Source organism: Arachis hypogaea, chromosome 15 (genome assembly GCF_003086295.3).
Source record: "Arachis hypogaea cultivar Tifrunner chromosome 15, arahy.Tifrunner.gnm2.J5K5, whole genome shotgun sequence".
In the NCBI taxonomy this organism is placed as follows: domain Eukaryota; kingdom Viridiplantae; phylum Streptophyta; class Magnoliopsida; order Fabales; family Fabaceae; genus Arachis; species Arachis hypogaea.
This window is the reverse complement of record NC_092050.1, coordinates 151,087,905-151,107,444: the sequence shown is the minus strand read 5'-3', so window position 1 is coordinate 151,107,444 and position 19,540 is coordinate 151,087,905. Positions and strand designations below refer to the sequence as shown.

At 31.1% G+C, this 19,540-nt stretch overlaps 2 protein-coding genes across 2 annotated transcripts; both read left to right on the top strand.

The window, feature by feature from the left end:
* Positions 1-317: 317 nt before the first annotated feature.
* LOC112751348 (uncharacterized) lies at positions 318-2,296 on the top strand. Its single transcript, XM_025800446.3, has one exon. It carries the CDS (start codon positions 581-583, stop codon positions 2,003-2,005), a length of 1,425 nt encoding a protein of 474 aa, XP_025656231.1. The 5' UTR covers positions 318-580; the 3' UTR covers positions 2,006-2,296.
* A 12,614-nt stretch (positions 2,297-14,910) lies between these two features.
* Positions 14,911-18,806, top strand: LOC112751347 (thioredoxin-like 2, chloroplastic). Its single transcript, XM_025800445.3, has 4 exons — positions 14,911-15,381; positions 16,142-16,321; positions 17,185-17,349; positions 18,255-18,806. The coding sequence occupies exons 1-4, from the start codon at positions 15,199-15,201 to the stop codon at positions 18,390-18,392; spliced, it is 666 nt and encodes a 221-aa protein (XP_025656230.1). The 5' UTR covers positions 14,911-15,198; the 3' UTR covers positions 18,393-18,806.
* Positions 18,807-19,540: the final 734 nt, after the last annotated feature.

Here is a 19,540-nt window from a genome sequence, read left to right as displayed (position 1 = left end):
GTTTCCATTTTTAATTTTAAAATTTTGAAATTAGATTTTGAACTATTCCAGTGGATCTACGTACTTTTATACGAATTGTTCTGAAAGTACTAAGTAGTCTTCGCTCTTCATTTAATATTTATTTTTTAAAATCTCTTCTGAACTTTATATTTATCTTTTTTTTTTTTCCCCTTTTCAGTGACCACCAACACCAAGTGAGATCTCTCGACCACCTTCACTCGCTCACTTAGTATTTTAGGGGAGTGGATCCTCTCCAGTGGAATAAAAATTGGATGGTATCCAGTAGAAGATCTCACCCTTCATTGTATTCTCTCTCTTATTTATTTTTGGTCCCACTTAAAGAATTGAAAGTGGGAGATTACACTGTATTATAAAAGAATGGAGAGGATCCATTTCCGTATTTTAGACTCCTCCTCTTGGATAAAGGAGGACCGTTGACTTAGCAAAGTAGCAAACTCACTCTAAATCTCAGAAACAAAACCAACCAGTTGAACTGTTCAGCTGAACCAGCTCACGGTACCCACCGACAGTAACACTAACGGTAACGGTAACCGAAACTGCATCCACACTGTAACAAACAATGCAAGTAGACCCAACACCGCCGCCGTCAACGGCACCGCTCCTCCCGCTCTCTCCTCGCTCCTTCTCCTCCACCACCGCTTGCCTCCGACCTCTCGTCTTCACCTCCCTCTTAACCACCACCTGCATCTCCATCTCCGCCGCCCTCGCCTTCGCCTTCCTCTTCTTCACCTCCGCCACCTCCTCCGCCACTCCACCACCACATCCACACTCCCGCCCTCTCAAAAAGCTCCACCACCCCACCGTCATCCTCATCTCCTCCGACGGTTTCCGCTTCGGTTACCACCTCAAGTCCCCAAACCTCCCTACCCTCCGCCGCCTAATCTCCAACGGCACCTCCGCCTCCGCCGGCCTCGTCCCGGTGTTCCCATCCCTCACCTTTCCCAACCACTACTCCATCGTCACCGGCCTCTACCCTCCCTACCATGGCATCATCAACAACTACTTCTACGATCCAATCACCAACGAGAAATTCACCATGACAAGCCACGAACCTAAATGGTGGTTAGGTCATCCGTTATGGGAAACCGTCGTCTCCAACGGTTTGAAAGCTGCCACGTATTTCTGGCCAGGTTCTGAAGTTGTTAAAGGTCAGTGGAATTGTCCTGTGAATTTTTGTGCGCACTATAATGAATCTGTTCCTTTTGATGATAGGGTTGATACGGTTTTAGGGTATTTTGATTTACCAATTGATGAGATTCCTTCTTTTATTACATTGTATTTTGAGGATCCTGATCATCAGGGTCACCAGGTTGGTCCTGATGATCCTAGAATTACTAGGGCTGTTGAGAATATTGATAGGGTTTTGGGGAGGTTGGTGAAGGGGTTGGAGAAAAGAGGGGTTTTTGATGATGTTAGTCTTGTTTTGGTTGGTGATCATGGCATGGTTGGAACATGTGATAAAAAGATTGTAGCTTTGGCGGATTTGAGTCCCTGGGTTGAGATTCCGGCCAATTGGGTGCATTCGCTGACGCCTTTGCTCGCGATTAAGCCGCCGGAAGGGGTTGATCCGGCAGGGGTTGTCGCCAAGATGAACGAAGGGTTGAGTTCTGGGAAGGTTGAGAATGGTGAGTTTCTCAAGGTATACTTGAAAGAGGACTTGCCTAAGAGGTTGCATTATGCGGCAAGCGACCGGATTCCACCGATAATTGGGTTGCTTGAGGAAGGTTTTACGATCGAGATGAAGAGGAGCAGTGCCAAGGAGTGCGCCGGGGCGCATGGCTATGACAATTCCTTCCTGTCAATGAGGACTATTTTCATTGCTCATGGTCCTCAGTTTGAGAGAGGAAGGTTAATACCATCTTTTGAGAATGTTCAGATTTACAATTTGGTTACTTCTATACTCAACATAAAGGGTGCTTCCAACAATGGTTCTGCTTCATTTCCTGAGTCTGTTCTTCTACCTCCTGCTCCGGCTGCCATGTGAGTGTTTGATCAGAATCATGAACACCACATCAGATGTTGTAGCAGAAAGAATGTGTATGATGTACTTTCATTCTTCTGGGATTGAACTGTTACATTGTTTAAATTGCTTAGTCCTTTTCATAATTGTACTCTCTAGAAAGGATAGAGACTGTGAATTATGAGATGTTGCTGAAATAATTGGCATCATCATGTACTTTGATTCTTCAAGTTGCTTTAGTTAAACCATCTTTAATTGCACATGATTGTAGTTTAGTTTAGTCTAATTCAGTGAATAAATGGCTGTCTTCACAAATCTCATGTATTGAAATCAATAACATATAACATGGGAGTCCTTAGATTAAATTCAGGATAATCATATAAGGAATTTAGACATCTGTCTTTGGTTAAATGGAATTGACCAATTCTTTTAAGAAATTTTCAATCAGTTGGGGGCCAAGTTACCATCAGAAATATTGTTCACAGCACACATGTGATCCAATACTTCAATTTCTACGAGAGTAAACATTAAAATTGGTCTCTAATAAATTTTAGATTAGACACCTTGTTTTTCAACAGATGTTTTTTTTTTTTTGTATAAAAGTCTTCTGGTTTTACTCCTATTAAACAAATTGATTTTTTCGTCGGTTTCAATCAAATTTTAAATATGGATATTGGACAAACAAATTTCTAATATAGATTCTATTATAAAATAATTAAGTCTTAAAAATATTATTATAAGATAAACCAGTTTTTCCTCGAAACGACAAACGAACTAATATGTTTAAAGAGAGTAATTTTTCAAATCTTTTAGAAAATAAAATTTGTTGATAAACAAGGTATTTGATTTGAATTATTTAAGATACATTTGGATATTTACTCTTTCTATAATTATACATATAGTTAATATTCAAATTCGTTTCTTAAAAATAACTTATTCTATAAATTAGTCTCCAAAAAATTTTTATAAGAATATTAGTTCTTAAAAAATATAACTACAAATCAAATTAGTCACATTTTTAATATTTTAATGATATAACAGATCAATATATGATGAGGATGAGGATATTATGGCTATTCTCCAAATTCAGAATGAAGTATTGGCACAAAAAAGAAGGCAAACAAAACAGAAAGAGAAAACAAGAAGGTGCCGCCCTAAAAATCGAAATAAGGTGTATAATAAAGTTTTTAAATGATTTTAGTTTGTGGAATATGAGGGGTTTAGGGGATGTTGGAAAGTGGAAAATGGTAAAAAAATTTAAGAGTAAAAATAATGTGAATAAATTAGAATTGATAGAGACAAAGAAGGAGGTGATTTCTAAGTTTGATGTAGTGCAATTTTAGGGTAATGATGCGGTGAGTTTGGAATTTGTGGGATCGGAAGGTACTTCTAGAGGTTTATTAATAATATGGGATGTTATGATGTTTAGGTTGATTAATTGTTATAAAGGGGAGAGATGGTTGTGTATAGAAGAGGAATTGACAAACAATAATTTTATTTGTGCTGTTTGCTTGGTGTATGGTGCGCATACAAGGGAAGAGAAGCTTGCTGTGTGGGAAGAGTTGAGTTTTTTTATCTAAAATATGTCAGGTTCCTCTTTGCTACATGGGTGTCTTCAATGAGGTTGTGCAGTTGGAAGAAAGAAAATGTGCTAGTGTGTTAACAGCTTTATCGAACTGCTGGATATAGAGCTGAATGATCGTAAGTTTACGTGGTTCAGGGGGTCAATCGTGCAGTCAAATTAATAGAATATTAGTGAGTTTTGTTTCATTGTTATCATTTGGAGCACTTGGTTGAAAAGGAATGACAAAATTTTCAGAAATTAAGAATCAAGTGTTGCAGGAGTAGTTAACAAGTCGATTAAGAGTTACAAAGAGTAGAGTGATATTTGATTTTTTGGGTTGTTAATGGCTTTTGTCGAAGATAATTAAGAATTAGTTTATTTTATCTGTTTAATACTTTTCTGTTGAGACGTTGATGCCCCACCTTACTGTGTTGAGCTTTTTATTTAAAAAAAAAAAAACAAACGGATCAATATTACGTATGATCAAATTATTGGTTGACATATCATGTCTTAAAATTCTTGCGATTACTAATTTTTGACATGTGATATTAATTTGATATATCATAATGTCGTGCTATATTTAATATACATAAATGTTTGGTAACCAAATAAATCAACAAAAAAATAGCCATAACTTGCCTTATTTAACATTCATTAATTGTTGCGACAATTAATTAATGTTAAATAAAGCAAGTTCTGACTATTTTTTTTGTACTTAGCATTACCCTTTAATATAACACATTACTATCTAACAGAACGACTGATTTAATTTACGATTATATTTTTTAATGTTTAATATGACTAACAAGCTTTTTTGAGAATTAATTTTAAAAACAAATTATATTTAATGGATAAATTTGACCATTAACCCGTATACATACCATGAGAATGTTTTGACTTTTGATTGCTATGGTTGTTTAACCAAGGAATATACAACCAAAATCAACTTGCAGCGGCAACATGCCAACTATCTTCTGGTCATTCATTTCCTAATAACCCCGTTTAAACTCATACTCCATTCTATCATATTCAATAATGAATATGATTTTAATCTCGCTTAAATTTAAGTTCATGTATTATTTAACGGTGGAAGAAAAGTAAGTTGACTATTTTAAAGCATGCATCTACACATATCATAACATGTGGACATGCCCTTTTAACCAATCTGTTTTGATGTGACGAATACCTTAACCATGGCCACAACTGTATCAGCATTCACCACACGTGCCTATAAAGAATTGAAACTATTCATGTTACTCTTTTGTCTAGTTGCAACATCTTCTTGTATACTTGTCGCCTAGTAACAACAAAAAAGTTCCAACTCATTTCCTAACAAAACCTTGTACGAATTGCAAACGATAGTGCTAAAGAAACAATAAAAAGTTTAAATTCATCTTTATTTAATATTTATTAATTTTAAAAATAATTAATAAATATTAAATAAAATAAATTTTAACTATTTTGACTTTTTTTTTTGTTATAAACTATTTTCAAATTACAATTGATAGTGCATTAGTGCCCGTCAATTTGCGCATTTCACTTTCCTTATTTACCAATGTAACAAAAATGATATTGGTGAAAGCCTAAAAGGAAAAGATAATGCTAGGAAGATAAAAAATACAATAAAAACTTATCTTATTTAGTATTTATTAATTATTGCAACAATTAATAAATATTAAATAAGGTAAGTTATGGCTGTTTTTGTCTAATTTTTTTATTGTTACCAAACATTTAATAGAAGTAAATATCTCTTATTGAAGTTATCTCTACAAAAGTATGTGAGAAAAAATAGTAACTTTCTTTTGGGTGCTATTAATTTACATGTTACATTACTATCATCACATTACACTCGTATCACTTTGATGTCTTCACCGTAAATGACAAGTTCTCATCCCATTACCCATCTTAATTTAAATGAGATAGAGATGAAGAAGATAATTGGCAAATAATAATTTAAAACCTGAAGAAGTACATTTAAAAAGACAAGTAATTAAAAAGAGTAAAAGACTTAGGTTTAGTTTAATAAAGTTTTTAATTTTTAAAAATAGTTTATAAAAACTAATTTTTAAAAGATGATTTTTTAAAAATTGTAATATTTATGTTTGATAAATTAAATTAAAAAGTATTGTAAAATAAATAAAGAAGATAAAATAAAGAAGTAGAAGACTTTAGTATTAATATTAGTCAATATAATTAACTTAATATAATAAAGATAATTTATATATCTACTAATATATATAGTAACTTATTTGTAAGAGAGAAAGAAGAGAACAATATATAAAAGAGAGAATGATTTTATTGTTTTTGTTGTGTATCAAAAGTCTCAACCTATGCTCCTATTTATACATGTACAAAGCTTCACTTTTTCAAACTATATTAAATACAGTCATTCTTGAGAAAATATATCTTATGAAAAATGGGCATCCACATAAGATGTGATAAGAAATTCTTATCACAACACTCCCCTTAGATGATCATTTAGGATTATTGCCTCGTTAAAACCTTACTAAAGAAAAACTCAGTGAGAAAAACTCTTAATGAAGAAAAAAGAGCACAATATCCTTTAATGATGGGACTGCCTCATTAAAAACCTTATAAAAAAAAACCCAATGGAAAAAAAACCTGACTAAGGAAAAAAGAGTACAGTCCCCTCTTGTCGACATCATTTAATGTCTCGAAATCGGCGCATCCCAATCTCATGTACCAATCTTTCAAAGGAGGATTTTGGGAGTAACTTTGTGAATAAATCTGCCAGATTGTCATTTGAGCGGATCTGTTGGACATCAATTGTCCTTTAATTTTGAAGATCATGAGTGAAGAAGAATTTGGGAGAAATATGCTTTGTTCTATCACCTTTGATATATTCGCCTTTAAGTTGAGCAATGCATGCTGTATTATCTTCAAACAGGACAGTTGGAGCTATCTTATGATTAATCAGTTCACATGATGACAGAATATATTGGATCAAACTCTTGAGTCAAAAACACTCACGACTTGCTTTATGAATCACTAGTATTTCAGCATGATTAGAGGATGTTGCTGCAATTGTCTGTTTCGTGGACCTCCATGATATAACTGTACCACCATATGTGAATAGGTATTCTGTTTGAGATTTCCCTTTATGTGGATCAGACAAGCAGCCAGTATCTGCATAGCCAACTAGTTGTGACTTGGATCCATAGGGATAAAACAATTCCATATCAACTGTTCCATGAAGATATCGACATATTTGCTTGATTCTACTCCAATGTCTTCTGGTTGGAGAGGAACTATACCTTGCTAGTAAATTCACAGCAAATGATATATCAGGTCGTGTATTATTAGCAAGATACATTAGCGCTCCAATGGCACTAAGATATGATACTTTAGGACCAATGATATCTTCATTCTCTTCTTTAGGACGGAATTGATCCTTCTCCACATCCAAAGATCTTACGATCATTGGGGAACTCAAGGGATGTGACTTATCCATATAAAATCTTTTTAAGATCTTTTCTGTGTATGTCGTTTGATGAATAAAGATCTCATTTTTTGTATGCTCGATCTGCAGACCGAGACAAAATTTAGTATTTCCAAGATCTTTTATCTCAAACTCCTCTTTTAGAGTTTTTATAATTGTTGGAATCTCTTCAAGAGTTTTAATGATATTTAAATCATCAACGTACACAGCAATTATAATGAATCCAGATGCAGATTTCTTTATGAAAATACATGGACATAGATCATCATTCTTGAATCCATTTTTGGCAAGATACTCAGTAAGACGATTATACCACATTCGTCCAGATTGCTTTAGACCATATAAAGATCTTTGCAATTTGACTGAGTATAACCCTTGCGAATATTCATTGGATGGTTTAGATATCTTTAGTCCTTCAGGGACTTTCATATAGATATCCCGATCTAATGAGCCGTATAAGTAGGCTGTTACCACATCCATTAAATGCATATGCAATTTATGATATGCAGATAAACTGACCAAATAACGCAATGTTATCGCATCCACTACAGGGGAATACATTTCTTCATAATCTATACCGGGCCTTTGTGAAAAATCTTGTGTCACAAGTCGGGCTTTGTAGCGCACAACTTCATTTTTCTCATTTCGTTTTCTCACAAATACCTACCTGTATCCAGTAGGTTTTACATCTTCTGGTGTACGGACTACAGGTCCAAAGACTTCACGTTTTGCAAGTGAGTCTAATTCAACCTTTATGGCTTCTTTCCATTTTGGCCAATTATTCCTTTGTCAACATTTTTCGACTGATCTTGGCTCAAGATCCTTACTTTTCATGCATGATATTTAATGCCACATTATATACAAATATTTCATTGACAATTGTCTTATTTTGGTCCCATTTCTTTCTGTAAAGATATAATTTATCGAGATCTCGTCATTTTCACAATTTTCAGGTACCTGAACGTCTTCTGGCGTTAAAACTATATCAGAATTTTGGACAACTGCAGGTGTCTTTACTATGTCTTTTTCAATAGGAATAGTATTTACCTCTTTTCTTTTTCGAGGATTTTTGTCTTTGGAACCGACAGGCCTGCCACGCTTATGGCGTGAATTTACTTCAGTGGCTACTTTTCCTACTGGGACATCAACTCGAATTGGGGCATTTTTCGCTGGTATATAAGATTTGGTTATCCTCTTTGTATCGAAAAATGTATCAGGCAATTCATTTGCTATTCTTTGCAAATGTATAATCTTTTGAACTTCTAGTTCACATTGCCTTGATCGAGAATCTAAATGCATCAAAGATGATACTTTCCAATTAATTTCCTTTTTAGAAAGCTTATTCTCTCTCCATAATGTTGAAAATTTTGATTCATCGAAATGACAATCCGCAAACCGGGCTTTAAATACACCTCTAGTTTGTATCTCAAGATACCTCATTATAGAGGGAGAATCATATCCAACATATATCCCCAATTTTCTTTGGGATCCCATTTTTGTGCGATTAGGTGGTGCAATGTGAACATATATCGCACACCCAAATATTCTTAAATGGGAAATATTTGGCTGCTGGACAAAAGCTAATTGTATATGAGAGAACTGATGGTAACTCGTTGGCCTCAAACGAATAAGTGCTGCGACATGTAAAATAGCATGCCCCAAACCGAGGTTGGGAGATTTATTTTCATAAGTAAGGGTCTAGCAATCAATTGGAGGCGTTTAATAAGTGATTCTGCTAACCCATTGTGTGTGTGAACATAAGCTACTGGATGTTCAACACTTATTCCATTAGCCATATAATAAGCATCAAAAGCTTGGGAAGTAAATTCACCAGCATTATCAAGACGAATTACTTTGATTGGATTTTATGGAAATTGTGCTTTTAATCGAATAATTTGAGCCAGTAATCTCGCAAAGGGCAGGTTGTGAGAAGACAATAAGCACACATGTGACCATATCGAAGATGCGTCTATTAGGATCATAAAATATTTAAAAGATCCACTTGGTGGATGAATAGGTCTACATATATCGCCTTAAATCCTTTCTAGGAATTCAGGGGACTCAAATCCAATCTTTACTGGTGATGGCCTTAATATTAACTTCCCTTGAAAACATGCAGTACAACAAAATTCACTAGATTTAAGAATCTTCTGGTTCTTTAGTGAATGTCCATTGGAGTTTTCAATAATTCTCCGCATCATGGTTGTTCCTGGATGACCCAATCGGTCGTGCCAGGTTATGAATTTATTTGGACTAGTAAACTTCTAGTTTACAGTGACATGTGATTCAATTGCACTAATCTTGGTATAATATAACCCAGATGAAAGTGAGGGTAATTTTTCTAATATAACTTTCTTATTTGAATCATGAGTTGTGATACATAAATACTCATGATTTTCCTCATTCATTGTTTCAACATGATATCCATTTCGGCGAATATCTTTGAAACTCAATAAGTTTCTCAAAGACTTAGTAGACAATAGTGCATTATTTATTATGAATTTTGTTCCTCCGGAAAACAAAATTATAGCTCTTTCGGAGTCTTCTATCACATTACCTGAACCAATAATAGTATTAACATACTCTTCTTTTGGCACAAAATGGGTAAAATATATGTCTCTTTTGAGAATAGTTTGAGAACTTGCACTATCCGCAACGCATACATTTTCATTATATATCCTTGCCATTTTTTTCAAAGACAAATAATAATAATAAAATGAGTAGTATGCACAGTTAAATTGAATACTTGATCGGAATTATTTTTCTAAGAAATAGTGTACATAAAAATAATGTCATATACTAAAATTTTATTTTAAAACTTGACACATTTAATGATTTCAAAATCCATTAATATTTCATTATTTATATACATCACATTTAAAACTTAAATACATAGAAAATAAAACTTAACAATAAGTTCTTTACATTATTTATTTACATGGATACTTAACAATCCCACATATTAAATTATTCCATTATTGATCAAATGACCAATATTTCCTTTAGGATCCTCAAAGAAATCAGATACATCATAATGAGTGGTGGAATTTTCAGCATCATTTGAAACAAAATTTGTTTCCTTCCCTTTGTCGTCCTTTTTCAAAGATACTTGATAAAGATCGACTAAGTGTCTTGGGTACGACAGGTACGTGACCAATGGCCCTTTCCACCACAACGGGAACACTTATCGTCTGTTGATTTATTTTGCCCAATATTTCTTTCTTTATCCCACTTCTGGTGAGATCATTTCTTTTGAACATAATTCATTTTCCTTCCATAATTTTTCTTATTACTAAAACCTTGCCATTTACCTCTTCTGGGGGTAATGGTTTGCCGCATTTACTTCAGGAAATGGGACAGCAGGGCGCGCTTCGTAATTCTTTAAGAGCAACTCATTGTTGCGTTCAGCAACAAGAAGGCAAGAAATTAACTCAGAATATTTTTTAAATCCTTTTTCTCGATACTGCTGCTGCAGGAGCACATTCGAGGCATAGAAGGTCGAAAAAGTTTTCTCCAAGATATCTTTTCCCCACATAATTTCATTCGTGAGGTGATTCAAAACATTGCAGAATTATATTTATTTATGGATTTAAAATCTTGTAGACGCAAGTGCGTCCATTCATATCGGGTTTGAGGAAGTATCACCATCTTTTTATGATTATACCTTTCTTCAAGGTTTTTCCAAAGATCTGTAAGATCTTTTAATGTGAGATATTCATTTTTCAATCCTTCGTCAAGATGACGATGAAGAAAAATCATGGCTTTGGCTTTATCCTTTTGGGATGCATTATTTTCAGCCTTAATGGTATCTCTAAGATCCATTGAATCAAGATGGATTTCAGCATCTAATATCCATGATAAATAATTGTTTCCAGATATATCAAGAGCATTGAATTCAAGATGAGAGAGCTTCGACATAATGAAAATTTGTTACCTGAGTCTTCTTAAAAATTTGATCGGAGTCTCATGTTGATAATGTGTTGTAAAATAAATAAAGAAGATAAAATAAAAAAAACAGAAGACTCTAGTATTAATATTAGCCAATATAACTAACTCAATATAATAAAGATAATTTATATATCTACTAATATATATAGCAACTTATTTGTAAGAGAGAAAGAAGAGAACAGTATATAAAAGAGAGAATGATTTTATTGTTTTTGTTGTGTATCAAAAGCCTCAGCCTATGCTCTTATTTATACATGTGCAAAGCTTCACTTTTTCAAAATGGACATCCACATAAGATGTGATAAGGAATTCTTATCGCAACAAAAAGAGCTTTCAATAAATATATTAATATAAGCAACAATAATTGCGTTTAGTAAAATAGCTTTTAAATTTTAAAAATACTATAATACACATAAATGTAAGCGTTAAATTTAAAAATTAGTTAACATATACAAAGTTATATTAGACTTTTAAATTTTGAAAAGTACAAGTCAACTTTAAAAAGCTCTACTTTAGGTGCTTTCAAAAGTACCTTAATCTTTTAAAAACTGCAAGTACAAGCATATGGTCTTTAAAAAGTACAAGCACCTCTTCGAAAAGTTTTACCAAACCAACCCTTAAAAAGGGTATAAAACATGGTGAATACCTCACATATATACCATCTTAATGTGAAGTTGATAGTTGAGACATATTAGATAATAATTTAATTAAATATATCAAATTATTTAATGATTTTCAATTAATAACTTTAAATAAAGACAATTATATATGAATTTTTACGATAAAAAAATATTATTTAATTTAATGTACTTATAAAACGTTTTAAATAATCTTTCAATCACATCCTTTTTTTAAATGATCATTCATGTGATCAATATAAAAAATAGTTATTTTTAGATTTAATTATTTTATTGGTTTTATAGTTTCACCAAATTTACAATTAAATTTCTATATTTTTTCTTTTCAATTGTGTTCTTATACTACTTTTAATTTTATAATTAGATCATTTTCATGTCAAAAATGTTAAAATTAATAGAATATTTATTCTAACAAACACGTGGTCAAAGATCTAATTAGGTTTTTAATTATGAATACCTTTAATTTACGAAAAAATATTCAATTAATTCTAATATTTTTTATATTAGGAATGATCTAATTATAAAATTAAAAGTAATGTAAGAACCCAATTAAAAATAATAAAATTATAAAGATCTAATTACAAATTTAATAAAATTATAAAAGCTAACAAAATAATTAAACTTTATTTTTACTAATATACTTTATAAAACGGCTTTAGCATCAAAATTAAATTCATAAATATATATTTTACATATTTTTTGAAATCTTATATTCTTATATATTAAGATAAGAATATGCTGAAAAGTCTAGTGTTTACATTTTAGTTTGAATCAATTGTGAGTAAAAAAGTGAATTTGATCTAAATAACGAGTTAAAATTTGAAGTGGATTTGTTAAATTTAAGTTTTGAATCCGATCTAATTTTAATACTTGGATTGCATTAGTTTTTGTTTGATAAAATACTTTTTTTTTTTGAAGTTTCAATCATTATTTTATTATAAAAAACAAATGAATAAAAAGGATTAACAATAATTTAAATTTGAATGATTCCAGTTTACAGAGTAAATGGATTCAAATTGATTCCATAATTTATTCTGTTGTAACTAAAATAATTATCCCAGAGAGTATAGATTTAACAATTTACCATTTGGATGGCGAAAGCTAGTGCACTCTAGGTAAAGTAGAAAGTGCAGCACTCTTTAAAAGTTAACCTGCTATCAAAAGTAATTAGGTAAATTAAATTTATTTATTATTGTTATTTTTTTTTGTCATGGGCTGAACAAACAAATCGGCACTAACAAGAAAAACTAATTCGCTAGTTTAACACAGGACTATCTTTACACCAGAAAAGTACTAAGAAAAATTTGATCGACTTCCTCCGTTATTCTGTTATTGTTGATGTGATGTCTTCAAGCATTTTCACTGTTTTGTTTGCTAGCAGGTGCTTTCACTATTGTTCTGTCTAGCCACAGATTTTGACGCTCTTGAACCCACCACATTTCACATCTACCATAAATGGACCTTCAAAGCCCGAAAAATTGCTGCCATAGAAAAGGAAGAAGCTGTCTATCGCCGCTGCTGGTTGGCTAACTCCAACGTAAAACTGATTCTGTAGAAGAACCCTCTATGAAGGCGCCATGATTCTCAGATGACAACGCAATCAAAGCACAAAATACATGACAGTTACAACAAGTCTATTATCTTTTATTTCAAATAATCCTCAACGTGTACGTAATAGAATGAAAAATTAAAATACAATTATATTTAAACAATTATTTGTATTATTTTTATTAATTTATTCAAAAAATAATTAAATTTTGAAGCTAATTGATATAAAATATTACATATATAAAACTAAGAAAAATTTTTATTTGTATAAAAATGAGCCTAATAAATAATTATTTTATTTAATATATAATTAAGAGTATTTCTTTCTTTGCCAACGAGTTATAGTTCAAATGACATAGTCTCTATATTCACCTAAGAGTTGGTAAAAAAAAAAATACTTTTTTTTTATTAACTTTTTTAAACATTAATTATTTATTTTACATACAATATAGAAATAAATGAATATAATATTTATTGAGTAGAGGCAGTTACGTAAAAAAAATTATTGTCATAGTATTTGAACAAAAAAAAAAGTATTATTTTAAGAAAAACTAATAATATATTTTAATAATATTCTTAATACAAAATAATAAATTTTAAATATTTTTTTAAATAATATATATTAACTAAAATAATATAATTATCCCAAATAATATATTATAAATATAGTAAAATGACATATTTCAATAAAAAAATTGTTAATAAAAACTTATATGAATTTTTGTTTCGCACAAAATAAAATTATTATATGTTTGTTTGCTTTTTACGTTGTATATATGTTTTCTTAATTAAATTAGTATAATACAAAATCTTTTATCATTTTGTTCATATTTAATGTTTTAATTTTGTTTCTCACAAAATAAAATTATATATATATAACACAAAATTTTTTATCATTGTGTTTATATTTAATATTATAATTTTATTTCACATAACACAAAATTTTTTAGCATTGTGTTTATATTTAATATTATAATTTTATTTCACACAAAACAAAATTTATTTAAATTTTAATATTATATACATAATATATATTTAATATTATTTTTTTTAAGATTCTAATATATCTTTTTTTCTAGATTTAGTACATGAATTTTCAACTTATTTTTTATGTATTATTTATTTTAATTCTAAAGTCCAATAATTTTTTTTACTTGTTTTTAATATTTATATACTATTTTTTTATTTTGAACTTCAGCCCAATACCTGAGATTTACAAAAAAAATCTAAAACTTATCAAAAAATGATTAACCTGATTAACAGATTACCTTTTTAAATCCAAACCATTCAAATAAAATATAATAAATGAAGAGTTCAGATATAGGAATTCACAAGGTGTGCAGCACTCCATACTTAGCAAGGAGCATTTAAGGATGAGCCCCATTTGGATTAGATAAGATAACTTTTAAAATTTAAATCTTAGTTTTAAAGTTTAAATCTTAATAAAATGAGAATTATAAAAATAATTTCATTAAAAAACTACAAGTTAATTTATATTGATTACTTCAAAATTAATCTCTTATATTTCTTCATTATTTTAATAATAGTATTCACACATTAAATATTTTTTACACTGATAAAAAAAATATGATTATTATTATTATTATAATATTATTTTACCAAAGATAGAAGACTCGAATCCGCAACCTCTTAATTGAGTATAGGGAGACTATGTCATTTGAGCTATAACTCATTGGCAAAATATGATTATTATTAATTAAAGGAAAAAATGTAAAAAATATTTATATGAAAATAAAGTGTATTATAAAACATGAAAACATAGGCGGCATCATCAGAAATCAGAAAAAATAGGTGCTTCTGGATTGGGGGAAGTGGGTAGAAAAACCCCAAAAATATCAACAAACTTCACTTCTTTCTTTTCCAATTCCCACTTCCCACTTCCCACTTCCCACGATCGATTTCAATCTATCTTCTCTGTCTCATCTCATTCTCATGTGCCCAATTCAACCTTTTCCACTGTTATCTCAACCTATAAATATTATTATAGCTTTTTAGTTCCTTCCCTTTCTTCTTCTTCTTCATTATTTTGTGTGTGTAAATGGCACATGTTGTTGATGCTATTCGGTTATTGCAATTCCAACCTCTTCTTCTCCTTCCTTCAACCCTCAACACTTCTTCCAACATCAATAGGGCACTCTCACTCTCACTCTCTCCCATCGCTTCTTCTTCCTCTGCTTCTCTTGCCTCTGCAGCTCCCAGAAAGCACTTGCTTTCTTTCAAGGTAATCAAATTATGAATACCCTCTTTTTTTAACCTTCTCTTGGCTTTGTCTGCATTGGAGAATTATGAATTTTGTGACTGAATTGCTGGGAAATTAAGTACCTTTATCTCACCCCATGTTGTAGATTTATGAATTTGTTAATTGTGTTATTCAAATTAAGTAACTTTATGGCACCCCATGTTGTAAATTTGCTCAATTATGCTCCCACGTTGAAATCTCAGGAGTTAATTGATAAAAGTTAACACAAGTAAGTTTAGGAGAATTCCCTTTTTTTTTGGGTTTTGGTTCATAGTGTATATCTTTGCACATTACTATGATCTTGCATGCTCCAAGCTTAAAAATGCTGCACCATGCGTTGCGTATTGAGAGAAGGCTTCTTTGAACTGTTATGGTGTTCTCACTTTATTATGTGATGATCTTACTCTGTGTAAAGAATTAGAGATGGCCTATGAATTCTATAGTATGATGAACTAAACTATCACATCTTTATGTTGTGAGTTTATCTGTAATATGATCATCGATGCTAATTTTCAAAACATTTCATTTACTATCAGAAATCAATGCTAATTTTTTGTTTGTTTATTTCTTTTTTTCTTTTCATTCGCCTTTGGCTTTTTTATTGACTGGGAGTTTATGTGTAATATAAGTTAAATATTTTGTACAATAGCTTAGAAAGTAACTCCTTTTTGTGAACTGACTACTACTATATATATATACATATATATTGACAATTTTTGTTATTTGCTACTCTTTATTTCAGGTATGTGCAAGTGTTGCTGAAACTGGTCAACCAAAATGGTGGGAAAAGAATGCACCAAATATGATTGACATTCACTCCACGCAAGAATTTCTGAATGCTTTAAGTGGAGCTGGGGATAGACTAGTTATTGTTGAATTCTATGGAACTTGGTGTGCATCGTGCCGAGCATTATTCCCCAAGGTCTCTCTACTTCCTGAACCTTGCCTCCTTTTTTCATTCTAATATTTTAGCTTCTAGATAATTTTCTCTTTTCGGTAAAAGCAGCATAGCACTTAGGATTACATTATGGAAATTATACAAGTGGTAAAATTATTATTGGCCAATTATTCATTAATCATAGAAATGTGAGCATTTTTTAAAATTATATTGAGCATTAGCAGGTCTTGTAAATCTTAATTAGTGGATTGTTACTTTGAACACAAATAAGATAGGGTCTAGAGTTCTCGCTGACTTGTAACTGGCTGTGTCTGAGATATTGTCTGTTACCATCAAACAAGGATTAATACAGGTTATGTGAATAGCTGATTCATATGTCAATTATGATCAACATGGATTACATGCTTTGTTTCGGTTCCAGGCAAATTGAAACCTTTGAATTTGTTACCAACTTACTGAATACATGATTTTATAGCCATGTATTGACTTGCTTTATGAAGCCTTCCTATTTTCATTTTGCAATACTCATTTGAATCGTGTATAAAAACTTATATGTAAAAAGATAGCTCCTAGTTGTTTGATGATTCATCTTTATAACTCCCAAGAAAGAGTTTGGCTATCCATGCTGACGCTTACTGCACGGCACTCCTGGAAGAGAGGGCTTAACAAAATATCATCCAGTTGTTGCAGAATAGCAGGGAAATATTGATTTATTTAAGTCTGGATGAAAAAATTCAGTACACGACGTAATCAGAATTTTTAACATTTTTGGTTGATATTGTTAAATTACTTCTATAAAAAAAACAAAGTTACTTTTGAATTTCCAAACTGCTGAAATATGTCTCGGATGTCCTGAGTCCTGATGTTTTTTTAAATGGATCTGGCAGCTATGCAGAACAGCTGAAGAACACCCTGAAATTCTTTTCCTAAAAGTGAACTTTGATGAGAATAAGCCGATGTGCAAAAGCCTGAATGTAAAAGTACTTCCTTACTTCCACTTTTATCGAGGGGCTGAGGGGCAGCTGGAGTCATTTTCCTGTTCACTTGCCAAGGTAATTCTTATCATTTAGTTCTAGTTATGTTCTGCATTTATAGTTTGTTTCAAGGGATCAAGGAGCAGTTACCAATTGGTTCCTGTTCTGGACCCAGGAAGGTTCATAATCGTTTGATTCGTGCTATATGGAGAAATAGTCATTTTATTTGCATTATACAATGAATATCTTAAACTCATCTTCCAAGTTGCTAATAATGAGTAGTAGTTTATAAGATACTTGGATTTCTCTCTTTCAACCTTGTGCATGTTTTGCTCAAGCCTAAAGACCCTAGGGTAAATCGAACAATAATTGACCAACTGCAAAATATTTCTTCTGTTCCCTTTTATTTGTCGCAATCGCTTTTTGTGCATCATTGGATATTGTATCGCAGTTGATAATGACGGTGATAGATAAAAGGGAACGGAGGGAGTAATAATGCCTATTAGAGTGCTCAGCTGGTGGAATGAATGAATTCTGAAGAATGATAATTAAGTTTATATAAGCACATAGAATACAATAAAAATACATGGTATATAAGCATAGAGTTTAATTTTGATGCAATAACAGTGTCAAACATTTTACACAGTCGGTCGATCACATCCATTCTTTTGGATGACCATTCACGCAGTCAATGTGAAAAGTAGTTATTTTAAGTTTTTAACTGATACGCCGTTATGTTATTGAATGCACATGTGAAACTGTTTTACACTGACAGTGCATCAGAATTAAATTCATAAACATATATATATGCTCACTCTGTTTTCCTTATGAAGGACAAGAATTGTCTACAAACCTTCTAGGAATATAGTGAGGCAAATATAAAATGATGGATATAGACTTTATAGTTATTTGATATGTGATAGTGAATACAATACAATGCTTTTAGTTTTGAGAAAAAGCTAATGGTTATTTGAACTTTACAGTTTCAAAAGATAAAAGAGGCCATTGAGACACATAACACTGCTAGGTGCAGCATTGGTCCACCAAAGGGTATTGGTGATCTGCTTCTTGAACCTTCCAATGTTCCTGTTCCCAAGGATAGACCAGCAGAACCTGTTTGAAGCATAGGTGCATCTTTGTAATTTATAAGGTGGTTTCACAAAGGGAAAGAAAAAACCCCTCAAAAGAAGGCTGTGATCTAGAGAAAACTTATTGATATGAAGGGATTTATATAAATGTATTCTGTATATTTTTCACTTATTTTTTTTAGAAGGATAATATAGCACTCAGGAGTTGTTTTAACTCTACTTCATTCTTTTTTCCATTCATTAGCTGATTGTAATCAAATACTTGAGAACTTCAGTGAAAATGAATTAAGGATTAAGCTGTATTTAGTTGAAACATTTATTTTTATGTAAACTGAACATCACTTGTTCAGGCTTAGAAATGGGTAATTAATTTATTTAGGCTGGCTTTCTACCTAGCTTAGAAAACATTACTTGAATTTTGGCCAATGAGAGGATGTGTTTTATGAATTTGTTCTTGTTTTATACTTCAAGTTGACATATTCTTTTTATTTATTATTATTAGAAAGAATGTGGGATTCAATGTGGAGGTGTATGTATGTTTTTTTTGGCAAGATAGAATCCGTACACATATTTCTTATAATTGAGTGGTTAATTTTATGTTAGTTTATATTATAACATTTTCATATTGCTTTTTATAACTATATACTAAAATTTACTACCCATGTTATGTGTCAATAAAATCCCATTACCCATATACTTAAAAAGCTTATTCTACTCATGTATTTTCTTTGATTTATTTAAGAATATTACAATATTAGTTGTGATTAATCATATTGGACATTAAACCGTATAAATTAGTAGTGGTGCTAAGGAATTTAGTTAAGGAGTTTAATTTTGATTTTTGATAATGTAAAACGTTTTATACAGTTATGTAATCGTATAACATTATACGATTGAATGTACGAAATGCATAATTAATATTAGTTTTATACAAACTATTCTTACTTTGAACCTTAAATTTCTTTTGAAAGATTATATTTTCTTGTTTTCTTTGTAAAAATTTTAATATCTAAATTTAATAAAGCTTAGTAATAATATTCTCCTACAAAAACGTAGAGATCCAAACATTTGGGTTTGTTATAAACTAATTTGAAAAAGTAAATCACTAAATCAAATACATCCTCATTTTCTCATTATTCAATCTTCAATATTGAATATTTACAAGGAAATGTAAAAAAGTG